At 54.1% G+C, this 15,452-nt stretch overlaps 2 protein-coding genes across 7 annotated transcripts in view; both read left to right on the top strand.

The window, feature by feature from the left end:
* The window catches only part of IL4I1 (interleukin 4 induced 1), a 37,652-nt gene that overhangs the window by 9,461 nt on the left and 12,739 nt on the right, over positions 1-15,452 (top strand). The window lies entirely within an intron of this gene.
* Positions 1-15,452, top strand: part of NUP62 (nucleoporin 62) — a 24,925-nt gene extending 9,473 nt beyond the window's left edge. For both annotated transcript variants that reach the window (XM_019425617.2, XM_019425616.2), the window contains exon 2: positions 12,653-15,452. In XM_019425617.2, the coding sequence (XP_019281162.2) occupies positions 12,717-14,300 (1,584 nt within the window). In that variant the 5' untranslated portion in view covers positions 12,653-12,716 and the 3' untranslated portion in view covers positions 14,301-15,452. The remainder of the gene's footprint in view (positions 1-12,652) is intronic.

The following is a 15,452-nucleotide window of genomic DNA, read 5'->3' as shown; positions in this document are numbered from 1 at the left end:
AGTAGAGAGCCCAACCCAGGGCTCCATCTCATGAACTGTGAGCCACCCAGGTGCCCCAAGACCTTATTGTATTCATCTTGACTTTGAAGTTCATGCTGACATTGGACAAGTTACTTAACTCTAAAAGGGAAATAGTAATGGTACCTGTCTCATGGTTGGAGTTCATATACAAAGAGCACCTGGCACAAAGAAACTCCTGGATGCCATTGACATCCATTTAGTGCCATTGACAACCATTTAGTGAGTGCCTGCGATGGCCAGCAACCATTGCTAACACTGGGAATACAGCAGTGGAAGTCACAGACAAAAATGCTGCCCCTCATGTAGCCGACATCCTAATGGAGAGACAATAAATGAGATCCGTGAGGTCAGTATATTATTTCAGATGGTGCTAAGTTCTAAGGATAGCCAGGGAAAACCTCACTGAGTAGGTGATCAAAGGCTGAAGAAAGTAAAGGAGTGAACTGTGGGGACACTTAAGGGAGAGCATTTCAGGAGACGGGACCAGCAAGTGCAAAGGCCCTGAGGCAGGAGTACTTTAGGCCTCAAGAACAGGTGGGATTGGAGTTCAGTAACGGAGGCAATGAGAGTACCTTTTGGCTGTTGGGAATAATGCTCCTGTGAATATTTGTGTACAAGTTTTTGAGTATCTGTTTTCCATTCTGGTAAGTTTTTTTTTCATATTTAAATATCACTCTGGGTTTCATGAAAATGGTAGCCATACCATATATTACTGTCGTTGTTTGCCCAGCACAGGGTCTGTCCTGTTCTACATCTTAGTGGACTTAGTGCCAACACATGCTGGCATATAATGAGTGCTGAATGGTGCTTTTTTTTTTTTTTTTTTTTGAAAGAGTGAGTGCTTGAGTGGGGGAGGGACAGAGAGATGGGGAGAGAGAGAATCCCAAGCAGGCTCCGTGCTGTCAGTGAAAAGCTTGATGCGGGGCTCGATGTCACAAACCATGAGATCGTGACTTGAGTCGAAACCAAGAGTCAGATACTTATCGGATTGAGCCACCCAGGCGCCCCTGAATGGTTAGTGCTTTTATCATTTTTTAGTAAATGCAGTTGGTACATCAGATGGGTGGGACTTTCCTAATCTCACGTGCTGGCAAGTTGTAGGGAAATGATTCTCTTTAGGAACTGCCAGTCAGGATAAAAACAGGTATAGGCAGGTCGGAGGGCAATTTGGTCATCCCCAGTAAAACCAAACTGCAAGTGTCCACAGCCAGCAACTCTGCTTCTGGAGATCATCCTGGAAAAATGCACCTGTGCCAAAGGTGTGAATGAGCATGCTTGTTGCCATATTGTTCAGGAAAAGAAAAATCGGAGTCATTTCATTTCCTCAGGCTCTGAATGCACACACAAGTTTGCAGATAAAAGATATGCGACAGCTTTTAACAGCGGTTACCTCACAGGTGTGGGCACCAGGGTGGAGCGTAGTGTTAAGAGAATCTTAGCTTTGTTGGTGATGTGCAAGACATTATTTTAAAGGAAGGACTGATGTATTAATTCTGTAGTTAAAATATGAATGTTAAAAATGCAGCTAGGGGCCCCTGGGTGGCTCAGTCGGTTAAGCATCTGACTTCAGCTCTGGTTATGATCTCACAGCTCATGAGTTTGAGCCCCACATCGGGCTCTCTTGTCGTCAGCATAGAGCCCACTTAGGAGTCTCTGTCCCCACCCCACCCCTCCCCTGCGCACATGCTCGCGTGTGTGCACTGTCTCTCAAAAATAAACATTTTTTGGGGGGCGCCTGGGTGGCTCGGTCAGTTAAGCGTCTGACTTCAGCTCGGGTCACGATCTCACGGGCCGTGAGTTCGAGCCCCACGTCGGGCTCTGGGCTGATGGCTCAGAGCCTGGAGCCTGCCTCTGATTCTGTGTCTCCCTCTCTCTCTGCCCCTCCCCCGTTCATGCTCTGTCTCTCTCTGTCTCAAAAATAAATAAAACGTTAAAAAAAAAAAGAAAGAAATATTCAAAAATAAACATTTTTTAATGCAGTTAGAAAAAAAAATCTTTCAGTAGAAGAGAAACAAAATATACTAAGAATTGTTCTAAAATCTTTCTTAATTGACTCTTCTTTTGTTTCCTGACTTCTTTTCCGTGCATGTCTTAACCTGATTTGCTTTCCCTATGGGAAAACTGCTGTTTTTCCTGCCATGTGAGCTCCTTTGGATGTAGTTATGGGTGTTGGAGTAAAGGAGAATGTAACTGCTAATTAGCTGGGTAGTGCTCTCTTAGGGTAAACTAGTATTTTCAGGGGAAGGAAGGGAGGAGAGAGAAGGTTGGGAATATCGAATCCAAGAAGCATTTAGGTACCAGCTGGAGGCAGCCCACAGGAGCAGGCAGCTGAGGCAGGATGTCGTTGCCTCGGCCAAGGTGGTTCCCCTCTTGAGAGCCTGTTTCTTCCTCTCTCCAGCGAGGATAATAAGCCTGCTTAAGAGGAATCCTAAGATCTAGGAAGTGAAAAATGAACAGCACGTCCGGCACATGACATTTTGTGTGCGAAGGGGTAGAGAGCTCACTGAATTTGCTTAAATGAATCAGAAGTCTGACAAGCGGCACAGGAGACCTAGCCACGTTTCTCCAGGGAGGAGAGCTGGTGGCTGTGGGGACAGGGGAAGACGGAGACCAGGGTATTTCCCTTTCGAATGTAGAACCACGTGAACAGACTGCTCGCAAAAAGAATTTTAAAAATTTCTAAAACAGCCATCACGTCGGTGGGTAGAGAAATGGAACACGTGTGACAAAGCTTCCGTAGCAGTTAGCATGCAGGGACATTTAGGGACCTGGTCAGGGCATTCCGCCTGGGAGAAGGAAGAGACAGGCAGCAGTGAGACAAGCAGTGAGGCTTTCCACCGCTCCTCCCCCTGAAGAGCAAACAGAGGGACAGACACGCCTTCTGCTTGGCATCTCCTCACAGGTGTCTAATATTTAACACAAGTTCGATACACCTGGGGGTGGAAGGGCCTCGAGCGTGCTGGTCTTCAGGGAGGGGCGGGCTGGAGGAAGTTAGGACCAGAATCCCAAGCGGCCTAAGGAGGTGAGAGGTGGGTGTCTATCCTGCCCTCTCTGTCGGGGACACCATGTACTGCGGAGAGAAAGGCCTCTAGGCAGTGGCGAGCACTGAGGTTTCCCTGCTGCCCATTTCGCTTAGGAAGGCATCCCTGCCCCTCCCAGAGGCTCCGTTTCCTGGTTTCCTGCACCTGGGGTTGGCCGTGCCCACCGGGCAGGGCGGTTGTGTAAGAGCCGAAGAGTGACCGGACCCGACCGCCACCCTCCTTCCCAGCCCCCCGCGGGGTGGGTGGGGGTCCTTCAAAACAAGATCCTGTGACACAGAGCCCTCCTGTGGCTTCATACTGCACCCCAGTCTGGCCGCACACCCCCTCACTGCTGCCTCTTCAGCCTGGAACAGTGGAGACTCTGTCTTGGTTACGGTCTGCTCAGCTCTGTGCTTATCAGTTGATTTCCATTCCCGTAGGGTAGGCTCTGTGAGCTCACCTGTTCCCTGTGGGTTAGAGGGGTTTTCTTTGACTCCGAGAGAGAGGGGAACCGATTCAAGAGAAGTTTAAGAAGCAGAGTTGGTGGACTTGGGGTGAGTGGCCGACGAACGCATGTTGGTGAGACAGCCCAGGGGAGACGTTTGTGGGGGGCGGGGGCAGCAGACTGGACGGGGAGTTCCTGCACTGATGTACTTGGCAAAGGCTCCAGCCGGCGTTTGAGCCTCAGTGGGGACCAGATTTCCCTGGCTGCGCCCATGGGGGCCAAAGGCGAAGGTCCCTTCAGTCTCTCATTTTCCCCCTTTTCTCTCCTGCTCCCCTTGATTCTTCTCTGGTTTCTGTGCCTGTGATCACACTTCCTGCAAGTTCTTAACTTGCTAATTGTCTTCCTTTTCTTTTTCTTTCTTTCATTCATTTTATTTTAAATCTCCACCCGGGAGATAACAGAGTCTCCCCATTAAATTGCTAATTTCTTGGGGGGAAAGGGTGGCTCCCACCCAGATGGCTCATCCTTGCTTCCTGGGCGCCACCTGGACTTGGCGTTGTTGGCAGCGCCACCAGGTGGCTGTGGGCCGAAATGTCAGGAGCATCTGTTCCAGTTGCTCCCGGAATAATAAGAGAGTAGCTTTTCCTGGGCCCCAAGAGTGTACCGTGTGGTTAGTGCCTGAGGTGGATCAGACAGTTTCATCTTCACAGAGACCACATGATTCATGAGCTACAACCCCCATTTTTCACATGAGGAAACAGGCATGGTGGTGAGTTTAGAATCTAAGATCCCAGGGTTAGGAGTGGAGAAGCAGGGGCTCTGGCAGGTGGGCTGCAGAGCCTTGCCAGGTGACTCGTGGAAAAGGACGAGCCAAGGCCCCTGTCCTCAGAGTGCACAGAAGTCCACGGTCTGGACATTTTTTTTTTTTTTTTTAAGTTTGTTTATTTTAGAGAGACAGAGCGTGAGCAGGGGAGGGGCAGAGAGAGAGGGAGACACAGAATCCAAAGCAGGCTCCCGGCTCTGAGCTGTCAGCACGGAGCCCAGTCACTCAAACTCGCGAACCGCGAGATCATGACCTGAGCCGAAGTCGGACACTCAACCGACTGAGCCACCCGGGTGCCCCCACAGTCTGGACCTCTAATGACCCCTGCTGACCTACTGCTTGCAGTCCCTCTCCTGGCCCATCAGTGGACTAGAAAACCCTGGACTCACAATCCCAAGCCCCACCGAGGAGCCCTAGGAAATAGAGCCCTTTGGCTTGACTTATTGCTGCCCCAAATGAAGTGGAGTAGAACAGGTGTAAAGGAGGGGACAGCCGCTATCTCTACCCCAGTGGGGTGAGCCTGGTGTGGAAGGGTCGGTCACTTAAGCTTCTGAGGTGAGAAGACAAAGGCCAGCTTTAGGATCAGAAAAGGAAGCAGCATCATGGCTTTGTCTCTGCTAGATGGACTAGAGGCAGTTTGCCTCTGTGACCTGGCCCCCAGCTCCCCCTGCTCCCGCCATAGCTATAGAGAAGCTGCCTGTATGTGTGTCGGTCCTGCGGTGACCTGTCTGCCCAGAGAACCTCACTCATCCTTCAAGACTTAATTCTGACCTCTCCTCCTCCCATGTTCCAGACAGAACAGCAGGACTTAGCTCCAGAAAGCTCTGGATTCCCATCCTGGGACTGGTGTTTGCTGCTGTGTGACCTTGAAGAAGTCCCATCACCTTTCTGATCCTGTTTCCCATCCAGAAAGGATTCGTCGGGCTGCTACCTAGTATTTCTGGCCCAGTACCATGACAGGTGGCACTCTGTAAGTGGTAGTTCTGAGTTACCAGGTAGTCGGTCACAGTCACTTACGGAGCGCCTGCTGCATGCCGGCCACCGCTCTAGGTGCTGGGGATAACCACAGTGAACAAAAGCCAGAAATCCTGTGGGCGGACACCATCACCATTATGAGCCCACCTTGGTGCCCCCAGGCCACCTTTCCCTCCCTCTGTCACAGATGGCTTGTTGCTGGGTTTCATACACATCCACACCGCTGATGAGGTCGCCCCAGCAGCAGAGGACATCCTGATTCTCAGAATCGCAGCTGCATGTTCTTTTCCCACCGGCTCCCCAGCTGCCGGGGCCCAGCGACTGCAGCAGCCTCCCGCCTTGGTCCTGATGCACAGAGGCAGACCTGCCCCGGCCCTGTCTCCTCTCGCTCTAGCCCTTTTCTCGACCCCAACTCTAGGATGTGTTTCCCAGCCATGTATCTAGGTTGAGGCCCTCCTGTTCTCTCTCCCCTATTCCTCTGTCCACTTCCTATTGCTGTCGTAACAAACGATCATAAACTTAGTGGCTTAAAACAACACACGTTTATCCTCCTACAGTTCTAGAAGTCAGAAATCTGAAATGGGTCCACAGGATCTCATTCCTTCTGGAAACTCAGAGAGAATCCATCTTTTCTATCTTCTAAATTTTTTTTTTTTTTTCAACGTTTTTTATTTATTTTTGGGACAGAGAGAGACAGAGCATGAAGGGGGGGAGGGGCAGAGAGAGAGGGAGACACAGAACCGGAAACAGGCTCCAGGCTCCGAGCCATCAGCCCAGAGCCCGACGTGGGGCTCGAACTCACGGACCGTGAGATCGTGACCTGGCTGAAGTCGGACGCTTAACCGACTGCGCCACCCAGGCGCCCCCTTTTCTATCTTCTAGAGACCCCCTACATTCCTTGGTTTGTGGCCCAAGCCCTGTCTTCAGAGCCAGCAACACAGCATCTCTCGGAATTTTCTTCCCATGGTCACACCTCCTTCTGACTCTTCTGCCACCTCCCGTTCCACCTAAGGACCCTTGTGATTACATTCAGGGCCCATGCTGCCATCCAGGGTGATCTCCCCATCTCGAAATCCTTAATTTAATCACACATGCAAGGTCCTTTTTTGCCATGTGAGGTCTCCTATTCACAGGTTCTGGGGCTAGGGGGCTGGACACGTATGAAGGCCATTATTCTATCACATAGACACGCCCCACCTCCCCCCATTGCCTTCTCAATCCTTCCATTCCTTTCAGTCCAAGGCTGAGGTTTCCCCCTCCATATTCATTCCCAAACACCCCTGTTTCAGATAGAGGAAAGGGGCTGGGACAGGGAGGGAGAGAGTCCCAGGTGCAGGGACAGTGGCCCCTGCACCTTAACCACACTGGCTGCCTGTCGTCATGTCCCACCCAGGACTTTGTTGTAGCTCTTCCCTCGGTGTGACTCAGTCAACCCCTTTGCCCCCGTGCCGCCACCGTGTTCCCCTTTCCCTGCCCCACTTTTGCTTCCTCCATAGTGCTTAGCCTATTCTAGCATGCTGTATAATTCCTTTGTGAAGTTCGTTGTTCTCCTGTCTCCTTGGCTGGAATACAAGCCTCATGAGAGTAAGGAGCCTCTGTCTCAGTCACAGCCATAATCCCAGGGCCTCGAACGGTGCCTGGACATAGCAGGTGCTCACAAATATCTGTTGTATGAGTGAATGTTGCACTGCAGAGAGTTTGGTTTGTCTCCGTTGTCATCCCTGTACATAGAATAGGGCTGAGTAAGTAATAGAGTAAAGAAATTAGACAATCTGAGTTGGGATTTGGAGTGGCAAAGGAACTGCACAGGTCAGGTTAGTGGACCTGAGTGAAGTTGGAGGCGGTGGCAGAGAACGGTGGTCTTCAAAGCCGGGGCGGGGGCTGGGGGTGGTCAGAATCTCGGGCTCTCCTGGGCTGTGAGGGCGGACGGATGTGGTGTGAAAAACAAGGACAGATGCAGCGCAGGCCGCTCTGTCACCGACTCCCTCGGTGACTTCGTGGCAGCCCCTCCTCACTCCGGGCCCACTTGGGCGTCACGTCTGTGGCCATCTAGCCCTCAGCACCTGGCCCGAGCACTGTCCGCTTCTCTTGTAGGGAAGTTTGCCCGTTTGGTGAAAGTGGAAAAGTCTTGAAATAGTGTATGTTTTTCAGACACGTTTGTGAGAGACTCCCAAGGTCCTGGTCTTGGTTGACGGCCCCGTTAACTGGGACAGCCCCGCACAGCCATCACTCCATTTCTTTACATTTCCCAAACCGCGGTTCTCTCTCCTCTGTCCTCAGAGTCCTGGCTCTGGCTTCGGGCCTAGACCATCACCCCGGCCTCTCCAGTCCGTTCCCCACACGTAGATCTGCGATGTTAGTCTCCCTACCCGTGAAGTGCCTCCCTGGCTGCCTCGAAACCAAGTTTGAGGCATCAGCATGTCATTTCTTGACCAACAGCTCCCGTCACGTGGTGCTGTACACACACTGTGCACCGTGGTCCCCAAGACCGCCCTTGTGTTCACTGATTAGTTAGAAGGACTCCTAAAACTCGGCAAACCCGTTAGATTTTGCCCCTGTCACGGCAAAAGGGAGATGAGAGTCCACAAAGGTAAAAGATGCACAGGGCAGAGTCTGGGAGAGACCAGGTGTGAGCTCCCGCTCGTCTCCCAGTGGAGCTGGCCCGACAGCCCCGCGCTTGGTTCTCCAGGCACCGTTGTGTGACCACACACGTGGAGCGTTGCCCTCCAGGGATGCTCCCCTGAGCCCTGGTGCCAGGACCTTCACACAGGCACGGAGCATCTGTGTGACTGATCTTCGTCACTTGGTCTCCGGCCCCTGCCGAGGGCAGGCTGGCAGGATGCTCTGGGGGCTTGGAGGTTATCTCCCAGGAGCCAGACACGGGCCAGTCTTTTCTTTGGATAATCCGGGCCTCCCGAGTCCACCCTTCACTGTGTGCACAGACACGCCTGCGGTTTCAGCCTCTCTGTGCCCGTGACCAGGCCCTTCTCCCCTCCCGCCTGGCCGATCCTGGCTGATCTCACATCTCCCCTCCACACTCAGTTCCAGGAGAGTGCTCCCCAGAGCCCAGGCCAGCGTGAGGACCTGTCCTTGCTCGTACAACACGCGACCCGGTCCTGTCCCTGCCTGGTGCCCTGGTACTGAAGGTCACGTTTGGCCACCTCAAGGACGAGGGCCATGGCTTAAGTAACCTCTGGGCCTCACTCTCCTGGCTTAGGAAAGGGACCTGCTCTCAGGAGTAAATGAGCAATAATACATCGAAAGTGCAAAGCGTGGGGCCGAGTCGGCGTGTGTTTGCCACTGCGAGTAGCTCCTGGCTCCTGTACAATCAGAAACACGTGAGGCATTTAATAAATGGTGAACCATGAAGCCACAAAAGCCCCCCACGGAAAATTGTTTTTCTTTTAATTTTTTAACAGCTACAGAGACCTTTTTATAAATGCTCTTGTGGAAAAATTTAGCTGCAGCTTATTCATAGAAGCTCTGTGGGGCTGAGGTCTTGAGAACTGAGACGCGTAGGTGGTAGCTGTTCGGAGGCTGTTGGCCGCCAGTAACCCGAACGGACCTGGCTTGACACGGCACTTGAGTGGGGAGCTGGGCTCTCATGAAGAAGGGGTCCAGTGCGGGGCGCCGGAGGCCCTGGGGGCTGTGGCGGGAGAGAAGGGCCCTTTCCCAGAACCCCCCCGGAAGAGCTTTATAAAAATGCCACGGCCGGGGCGCCGCCCCCAAGAACCTGCCCCCAGAGGTGCTGATGGGCAGCCAGCCAAGGTCCCCAGGCTTAGACCAGGCAGCCCCGAGGTCCTCTCCTTAGAGGCACGTGTCTATGCGGAACAGGAGAACGGAATGGCAGGCTCTGCCAGGAAGGCAGAGGGTGCAGTGGACGTTGGAGAGGGGCAGCCGCCACAGGTTTCTTCAGACCCGGGCCACAAGAGGATCCCTGGAGACCCTTGCAGAAGTAAAACTGGTCCTGAAGAGGGAGAGGGGAAAGGAATCGGGACTTGGGGATGCCTTCCCTGGGCCAGGCACTTGGCTTCTCGGTTGTGACCTTGTTCTTCACGGTGGGAGGGGATTGTCCTCCTTACAGAGGGAGGCACTGAGGCTTGGAGAGGCTCAGGAATAACTTGCCCCAGGCCCCATGGCTAGCAGCGGAAGCATAGTTCGAACACAGGTCTTGAAGTCTGAAGAACCGACCTCGTGCCTCAGGACAGGGAGCTGTCTTGCCTCCGAACTACCTTTGCTGTCTTGGATGAAAGGGAAGTAAGAAACGCGGGTATTGGATGGAGGCTGGGGTGCAGAATAGCGTCCGTGCCCCAAAGCGGGGCTGCTTGCCCTGTGACCGGGTGCACCTGTTTGACAGGGTAGAACTAAAGAGGGGCTTACAGCCCAAGGCAGGGTTCAGGGCCCACTGTGGGATAAGAATGGCCAAGTTACTTCCATCTGAGCCTCTCTTTTCCCATCTGTGCCGGGGGACAGTCATCCCGACCTCTCTGTAGGATCGGTGTGAAATTAGCTGGGGGTCTGGCTAGGGAGAGTGTACGTAGCACGGTGCCGGGCACACCTGGCTGCCTGGAAATCCCCCCGGGGTCTACATCTCGTGGCAGCCTACCGTGAATTCGCGTTAAACTTGAGGTCGGCCTCAACCCCCGCGTTTCTTTCAGAAGAACTTCTTTACAGCTGGGTGTTTGCGGCCCCTCCTGGGCTCCTTTTCTTCTTTCCTCACCAGCTTCCAGAGGCTGTCCCCAAAGTAAAACTTTCAAGCGTGTGCCTGCGCACGGCCGCAGTGATAACGAGCACCCTAACTTGCATCCCACGGATGCTGGCCTCGCTTCAGCCCAGTAGCTGCCGCCCCACTTTCCTGATAAGGGAACTGAGTCTCAGAGAGGTTTCCTGCCCCTCGTTTGAAACCGGAGCCCTAGGGAGCCACTAGGTCCTACCTCAGGTCTGTCAGATGTTTTATGCTTTCCAACCGTGTTCTTTCCCCATGGCTGCTCTCACAAATTTACAGCAGCTTCGTGGCTTAAAATGACAGATTTATTTTCTTACAGTTCAGGAGGTCAAAGTCCGAATTCAGTCTCAAAAGGGCTAAAAGCAGGGTGTCAGCAGGGTACCTGCTGTCACCTTTTTCTAGCTTCTAGAGGCCTGTGTGTTCCCATGCTTGGGGCACTTCCTCTGCATCTCAAAACCATTAATTTAATCACACCTGGAAATTCCTTTTGCCGCACACAGCAGCATATTCCCAGGTTCCAGGGATTGGGGTGTGGGCATCTTCAGGGGGACCACATGGTTGATAGCACTTCCCATACTGACTCCACTGGAAACTATTCAGGGCTCCCACCACCTTCAGGGTCAGCTCCACCTCCCCACCTCGGTCTGGCCCCACCCCAGCCCCAGTCACCTTTGAGGCAGGGCCAGCCTAGGGGAGGCTTGTTTAATTCAGTAACTCCATCTATCCTACTTGAGTTGTGATTTTAAAACCTGGCTGCATAAGTTCACTGGTTCCTCAGACTGAATCCACACCCTATAATTTGAGCCTCTTTGAAACGCCAGGCTTATAGATTATGTCCCTCCATTGTACGGACAGAACAAACATCAAAGTAGAAAGGAGATGATGTAGTCCCACCACCCAAAGATGGGCCCTGTCCACATCGGTGTGTCTCCTTCCTGTGCTCCTTTTTTTTTTCTTTTTTTTTTAATTTTTATTTAAAAAAATTTTTTTAATGTTTATTTATTTCAAGAGAGAGAAAGAGACACAGAATCTGAAGCAGGCTCCAGGCTCTGAGCCATCAGCACAGAGCCCAACGCGGGGCTCGAATTCATGAGCCATGAGATCATGACCTGAGCCGAAGTCAGACGCTCAACTGACTGAGCCACCCAGGCACCCCTCAAATTTTTATTTAAATTCTAGTTTGGTTAACATACATACAGTGTCACATTGGTTTCAGGAGTAGCATTTAGTGACTCAACACTTACCTGTAACCCCCGGTGCTGATCCTAACAAGTTCCCTCCTTAATGCCCATCAGCCGTTTAGCCCTTCCCGCCCTCCTTGAAAGTTCTGTCTTCCACAGCTGAGATCACACTGCACTAGTGATGTGCATTCTGCCCAGGTCCCTTTGTTGTCACTTCTTAGGTTTCTTGTGTGTCGTAAGAGTCTGTCGGTAGGTGTAACGCAGCTCTTCCCTTACACCGAAAACTTAATCAATCCCCTCGCTTGGTGTGAGAAAGTGCCCTGTTGTCCGGCACCCATGCTGGGCCAGTAGAAGTCAGCAAACAGGCCCGTGGCCTGGGGTCAGCTCCTGGCTCCACCCCTTGCTGGCTGGGAGATCCTGGGCAAGTCACCGCAGCCCTCTGAGCCCCACTGTCCTCACCCCACTGTCTTGAGGACAGAATCCCTGTCTCCAGGTATTAGTGAGAGTGAGCGTCTGTGAGCAGCCCCTGCGTCAGCTAACAGGTGACTCTGCTTGGGTCTTTTTCAGTCAGAAATTGTAGAAATCTAGTCGGCTTAGACTGAACAGGGTTGTGCTGGCTCATGGAGCTTCTAAGGAAGATGGGGTGGGGCCTCTGAGTACGTGTAGATCCTCTGGGCACGTGATCACTTTCTCCCTCTCCCCACTGTCACTCTCTCTGGTGGCAGCTCAGCTGCAGATGGCCGAAAAGGAGGGGGGTGCCCCACATGTGCATCCTCTGTGCCCTACACCTGCAGGTGAAGGCCACCTCCTCTTGAGTGCCTGGAGAGCAGTCCCAGGGGAGGTCTGAGTTAGCCGACTGGGGTCTCCTGTCCACCCCCGAGTTAGAAGGAGGGCAGAGGGATGCGCCAACACGCCCTCCATCCTCCTAACAGGTCAGGGGTGTGCACAGATGGGACCTTCGCCACCTCAGGCCCTGCCGTGCAGCTCAGCTTTCTGGGGCCTTTCTGTGAGTCCAGAAGGGCAGTCAGCGTGGCACTCGGCCAGATCAGCCCACCGCCCACCACCTCCCACCTGTGGTTGGCACGGTATCCTGGGCAGCCGGTCCTCCAGGTGTTATTTTGTGTGCCCTCCTCGGGGCTGAGGTCAGCTCAGGTGCCTGCTCTTTGGCCTTCTCTTCCACGGCAGCGGATACTCCTGCTTGTGCTGAACCTGGCTGCGCACGGCCCAAGCACATCTAGCCCCGAGCACCTGACCCCCAGGGCACCGGCTTATGCTTCCGAATCTTTCTTTGCCAGTTTAACAGGGCCTGTCTGGGCTGTAGCAGGGAGCAGGGTGGCGAGCACGTATTATAATTATGCAAAGTCCCGCCACCCTCCACACGCTCCATCGTGCCATTGAGGTTGCCTTTCCCAAACTGCCATCTGATCATGTGACTTACTGTGCTTTGAAAATCTTCCCAAGGTTGCAGACACCGAGGGATTTGCTCTGGGAGTCAGAGTAGCCGCTGCCGCCGGAATCTGGAGCCATGAGCGGGTTTAATTTTGGAGGCACTGGGGCCCCCACAGGCGGGTTCACGTTTGGCACCGCAAAGACGGCAACAACCACGCCTGCTACCGGCTTCTCTTTCTCTACGTCTGGCACTGGCGGGTTTAACTTTGGGACTCCCTCCCAGCCCGCTGCGAGCACCCCTTCTACTGGCCTGTTCTCGCTCACCACCCAAGCTCCGGCGACACAGACCCCAGGGTTCAGTTTTGGAACCACAACTCCTGCTACGGGAGGAACGGGATTCTCCTTAGGGATCAGCGCTCCGAAGCTAAACCTGAGCAATGCAGCCGCCACCCCAGCCACTGCTCACCCTGGCGGCTTTGGGCTCGGCGGCAGCACCCTCACCAACACCGTCTCGAGCGCTGTCACCTCCAGCCAGAGCACGGCATCCGCTGGCTTTGTGTTCGGCTCCACCACCACCTCTGCCGCTCCGTCCACCACACCGGGGGGATTCTCGTTCATAGGCGGAAGCACGTCCCAGAGCGGGACCTCCGGTTTCAACATTGGCTCCATGGGGAGTTTGGCCCAGCCCACGGCACTGGGCGGACTGCCCTTCACTCCCGCCACTCCGGCAACCACTGGAGCAGGAGCCACTCAGCCAGCTGCTCCTGCACCCGCCGCGGCCACCACCAGCGCCGGGCCCACGCTGTTCACCTCGCTAGCGACCGCTCCAGCCTCCTCCACCACCACCGGGCTTTCCCTTTGTACCCCGTCGACCACAGCTGCGGCACCCGGGACCGGAGCGCTGGGCTTCAGCTTAAAGGCCCCCGGGGCGGCTTCTACCTCCTCCACGACAACATCCACTGCCGCTGCCACCACTGCCACAGCCACCACCACGGCGGCCACCACCACCACCACCGGCTTTGCCTTGAATCTGAAGCCACTCGCACCGGCCGGGATCGCCAGCAACGCACCGGCTGCCGCGACCGCGCCTCCTGGCTCCGGTGCACCCACGGGGGCGTCCGCCAGTCCCGTGATGACCTACGCCCAGCTGGAGAGTCTGATCAACAAGTGGAGCCTGGAGCTGGAGGACCAGGAGCGGCACTTTTTGCAGCAGGCCACACAGGTCAACGCCTGGGACCGCACGCTGATCGAGAACGGGGAGAAGATCACTACCCTCCACCGCGAGGTGGAGAAAGTGAAGCTGGACCAGAAGAGGCTGGACCAAGAGCTCGACTTCATCCTGTCTCAGCAGAAGGAGCTGGAAGACCTGCTGAGCCCGCTGGAGGAGTCGGTCAAGGAGCAGAGCGGGACCGTCTACCTGCAGCACGCCGACGAGGAGCGCGAGAAAACCTACAAGCTCGCCGAGAACATCGACGCGCAGCTGAAGCGCATGGCCCAAGACCTCAAGGACATCATCGAGCACCTGAACACGTCTGGAGGTCCCGCCGACACCAGCGACCCCCTGCAGCAGATCTGCAAGATCCTCAACGCGCACATGGACTCGCTGCAGTGGATCGACCAGAACTCGGCCCTGCTGCAGAGGAAGGTGGAGGAGGTGACCAAGGTGTGCGAGGGGCGTCGCAAAGAGCAGGAGCGCAGCTTCCGGATCACGTTCGACTGAGCTGCCGGCCGTCTTCAGGGCCCGTGGGTTCCGAGGGTGTTGGGGGCAGTGGGCGCCGCGTAATTATTGTCTGGTTTTTGGTTGCCGTGAGTACTTGTTTGCTCCTTTCTTCCAAACGACTGTGCCGTTGAGAACAGTTCTGTGGTCTGGCATTTCGCATTAGTAAAAAGAGAAATATTCCAAGCACTCTGGTCCTGACAGCAGCCTAGTGGGTGTGGTTCCTTTTGTGTATCTTTGGCGTATCCCAGACCCCGTCACCTGCAACAGCCACCCTCCCCATCCTTCCCGGCTCCAGCCAGGTGCTGGAGAAGTGCTGATTCGCACAAACACCATCCGTCTCCCAGCCAGGGTCCGCCAGGCGGCCACTTGTCCAACACATAGTCGTAGGTGCAGTGAAAAGTCTCCGTCTTCGAGGAGACAGCATCCTCGTATGAGGTGTGTGCGTGTGGAAATTCACCACCAGTGCAAAGAAGGGACTTGTGAATAGAACCGACCGTGGGATGTAGAATTTCAAAGGAGGAAGGACAGGTCAGATGAGGGACTTAAATGAGGTGTTGAGAAAAGGGTCAGACTCGAACCGGGAGGTCTTCACTTTGCCTGGCTGACACGCCTCCTGATTGTCCAGGTCTCCTTATCTTAGGCCTCACCTCCTCCAGGAAGCCCTCTCGGCCACCCCAAAAGCTGGGTCAGATGGCCGTCCTGTGGTCCCTGCACCACACTGAGCTCGCACCTTTGATAACACTCGCCACACGATCTTAGGCCAACCGGTTACGTCACTGCCTCACCATAAGAGTGTGAGCCCCTGCGGGCAAGGAGCGTTCCTTATTCCCTTTTGTGACGTCCGTCCGCACCATCCCTCACATTTGCGAACGAATGAACAACAGAGATGAAAAAACAGCATAAAATGTTCATCCACAAAATGGCCTGCTGAAACGGCCACGGGTGCCAGAGGCGGCCACAGACTTGGTTCTGAACTTGACCGACGCTAAAGCAAACCTAGTTAGTTACAGTGAGATCCAGTGTCCGGAAGAACAGAAGGCAACCAGTTGTATCCCAAGTGTCTTTTGTATTTGTCTTTACACTGCTGCACTGTCTGAAATACCTGTGACTGTATGTTGCTTTCCTAAATAAAATTTATTGTGGAACAAAAAA

Source organism: Panthera pardus, unplaced genomic scaffold, assembly GCF_024362965.1.
Source record: "Panthera pardus isolate Hobbes unplaced genomic scaffold, ASM2436296v1 HiC_scaffold_18, whole genome shotgun sequence".
Classification (NCBI taxonomy): domain Eukaryota; kingdom Metazoa; phylum Chordata; class Mammalia; order Carnivora; family Felidae; genus Panthera; species Panthera pardus.
The sequence above is the reverse complement of the archived record's forward strand: the minus strand, read 5'-3'. Positions and strand labels throughout refer to the sequence as shown.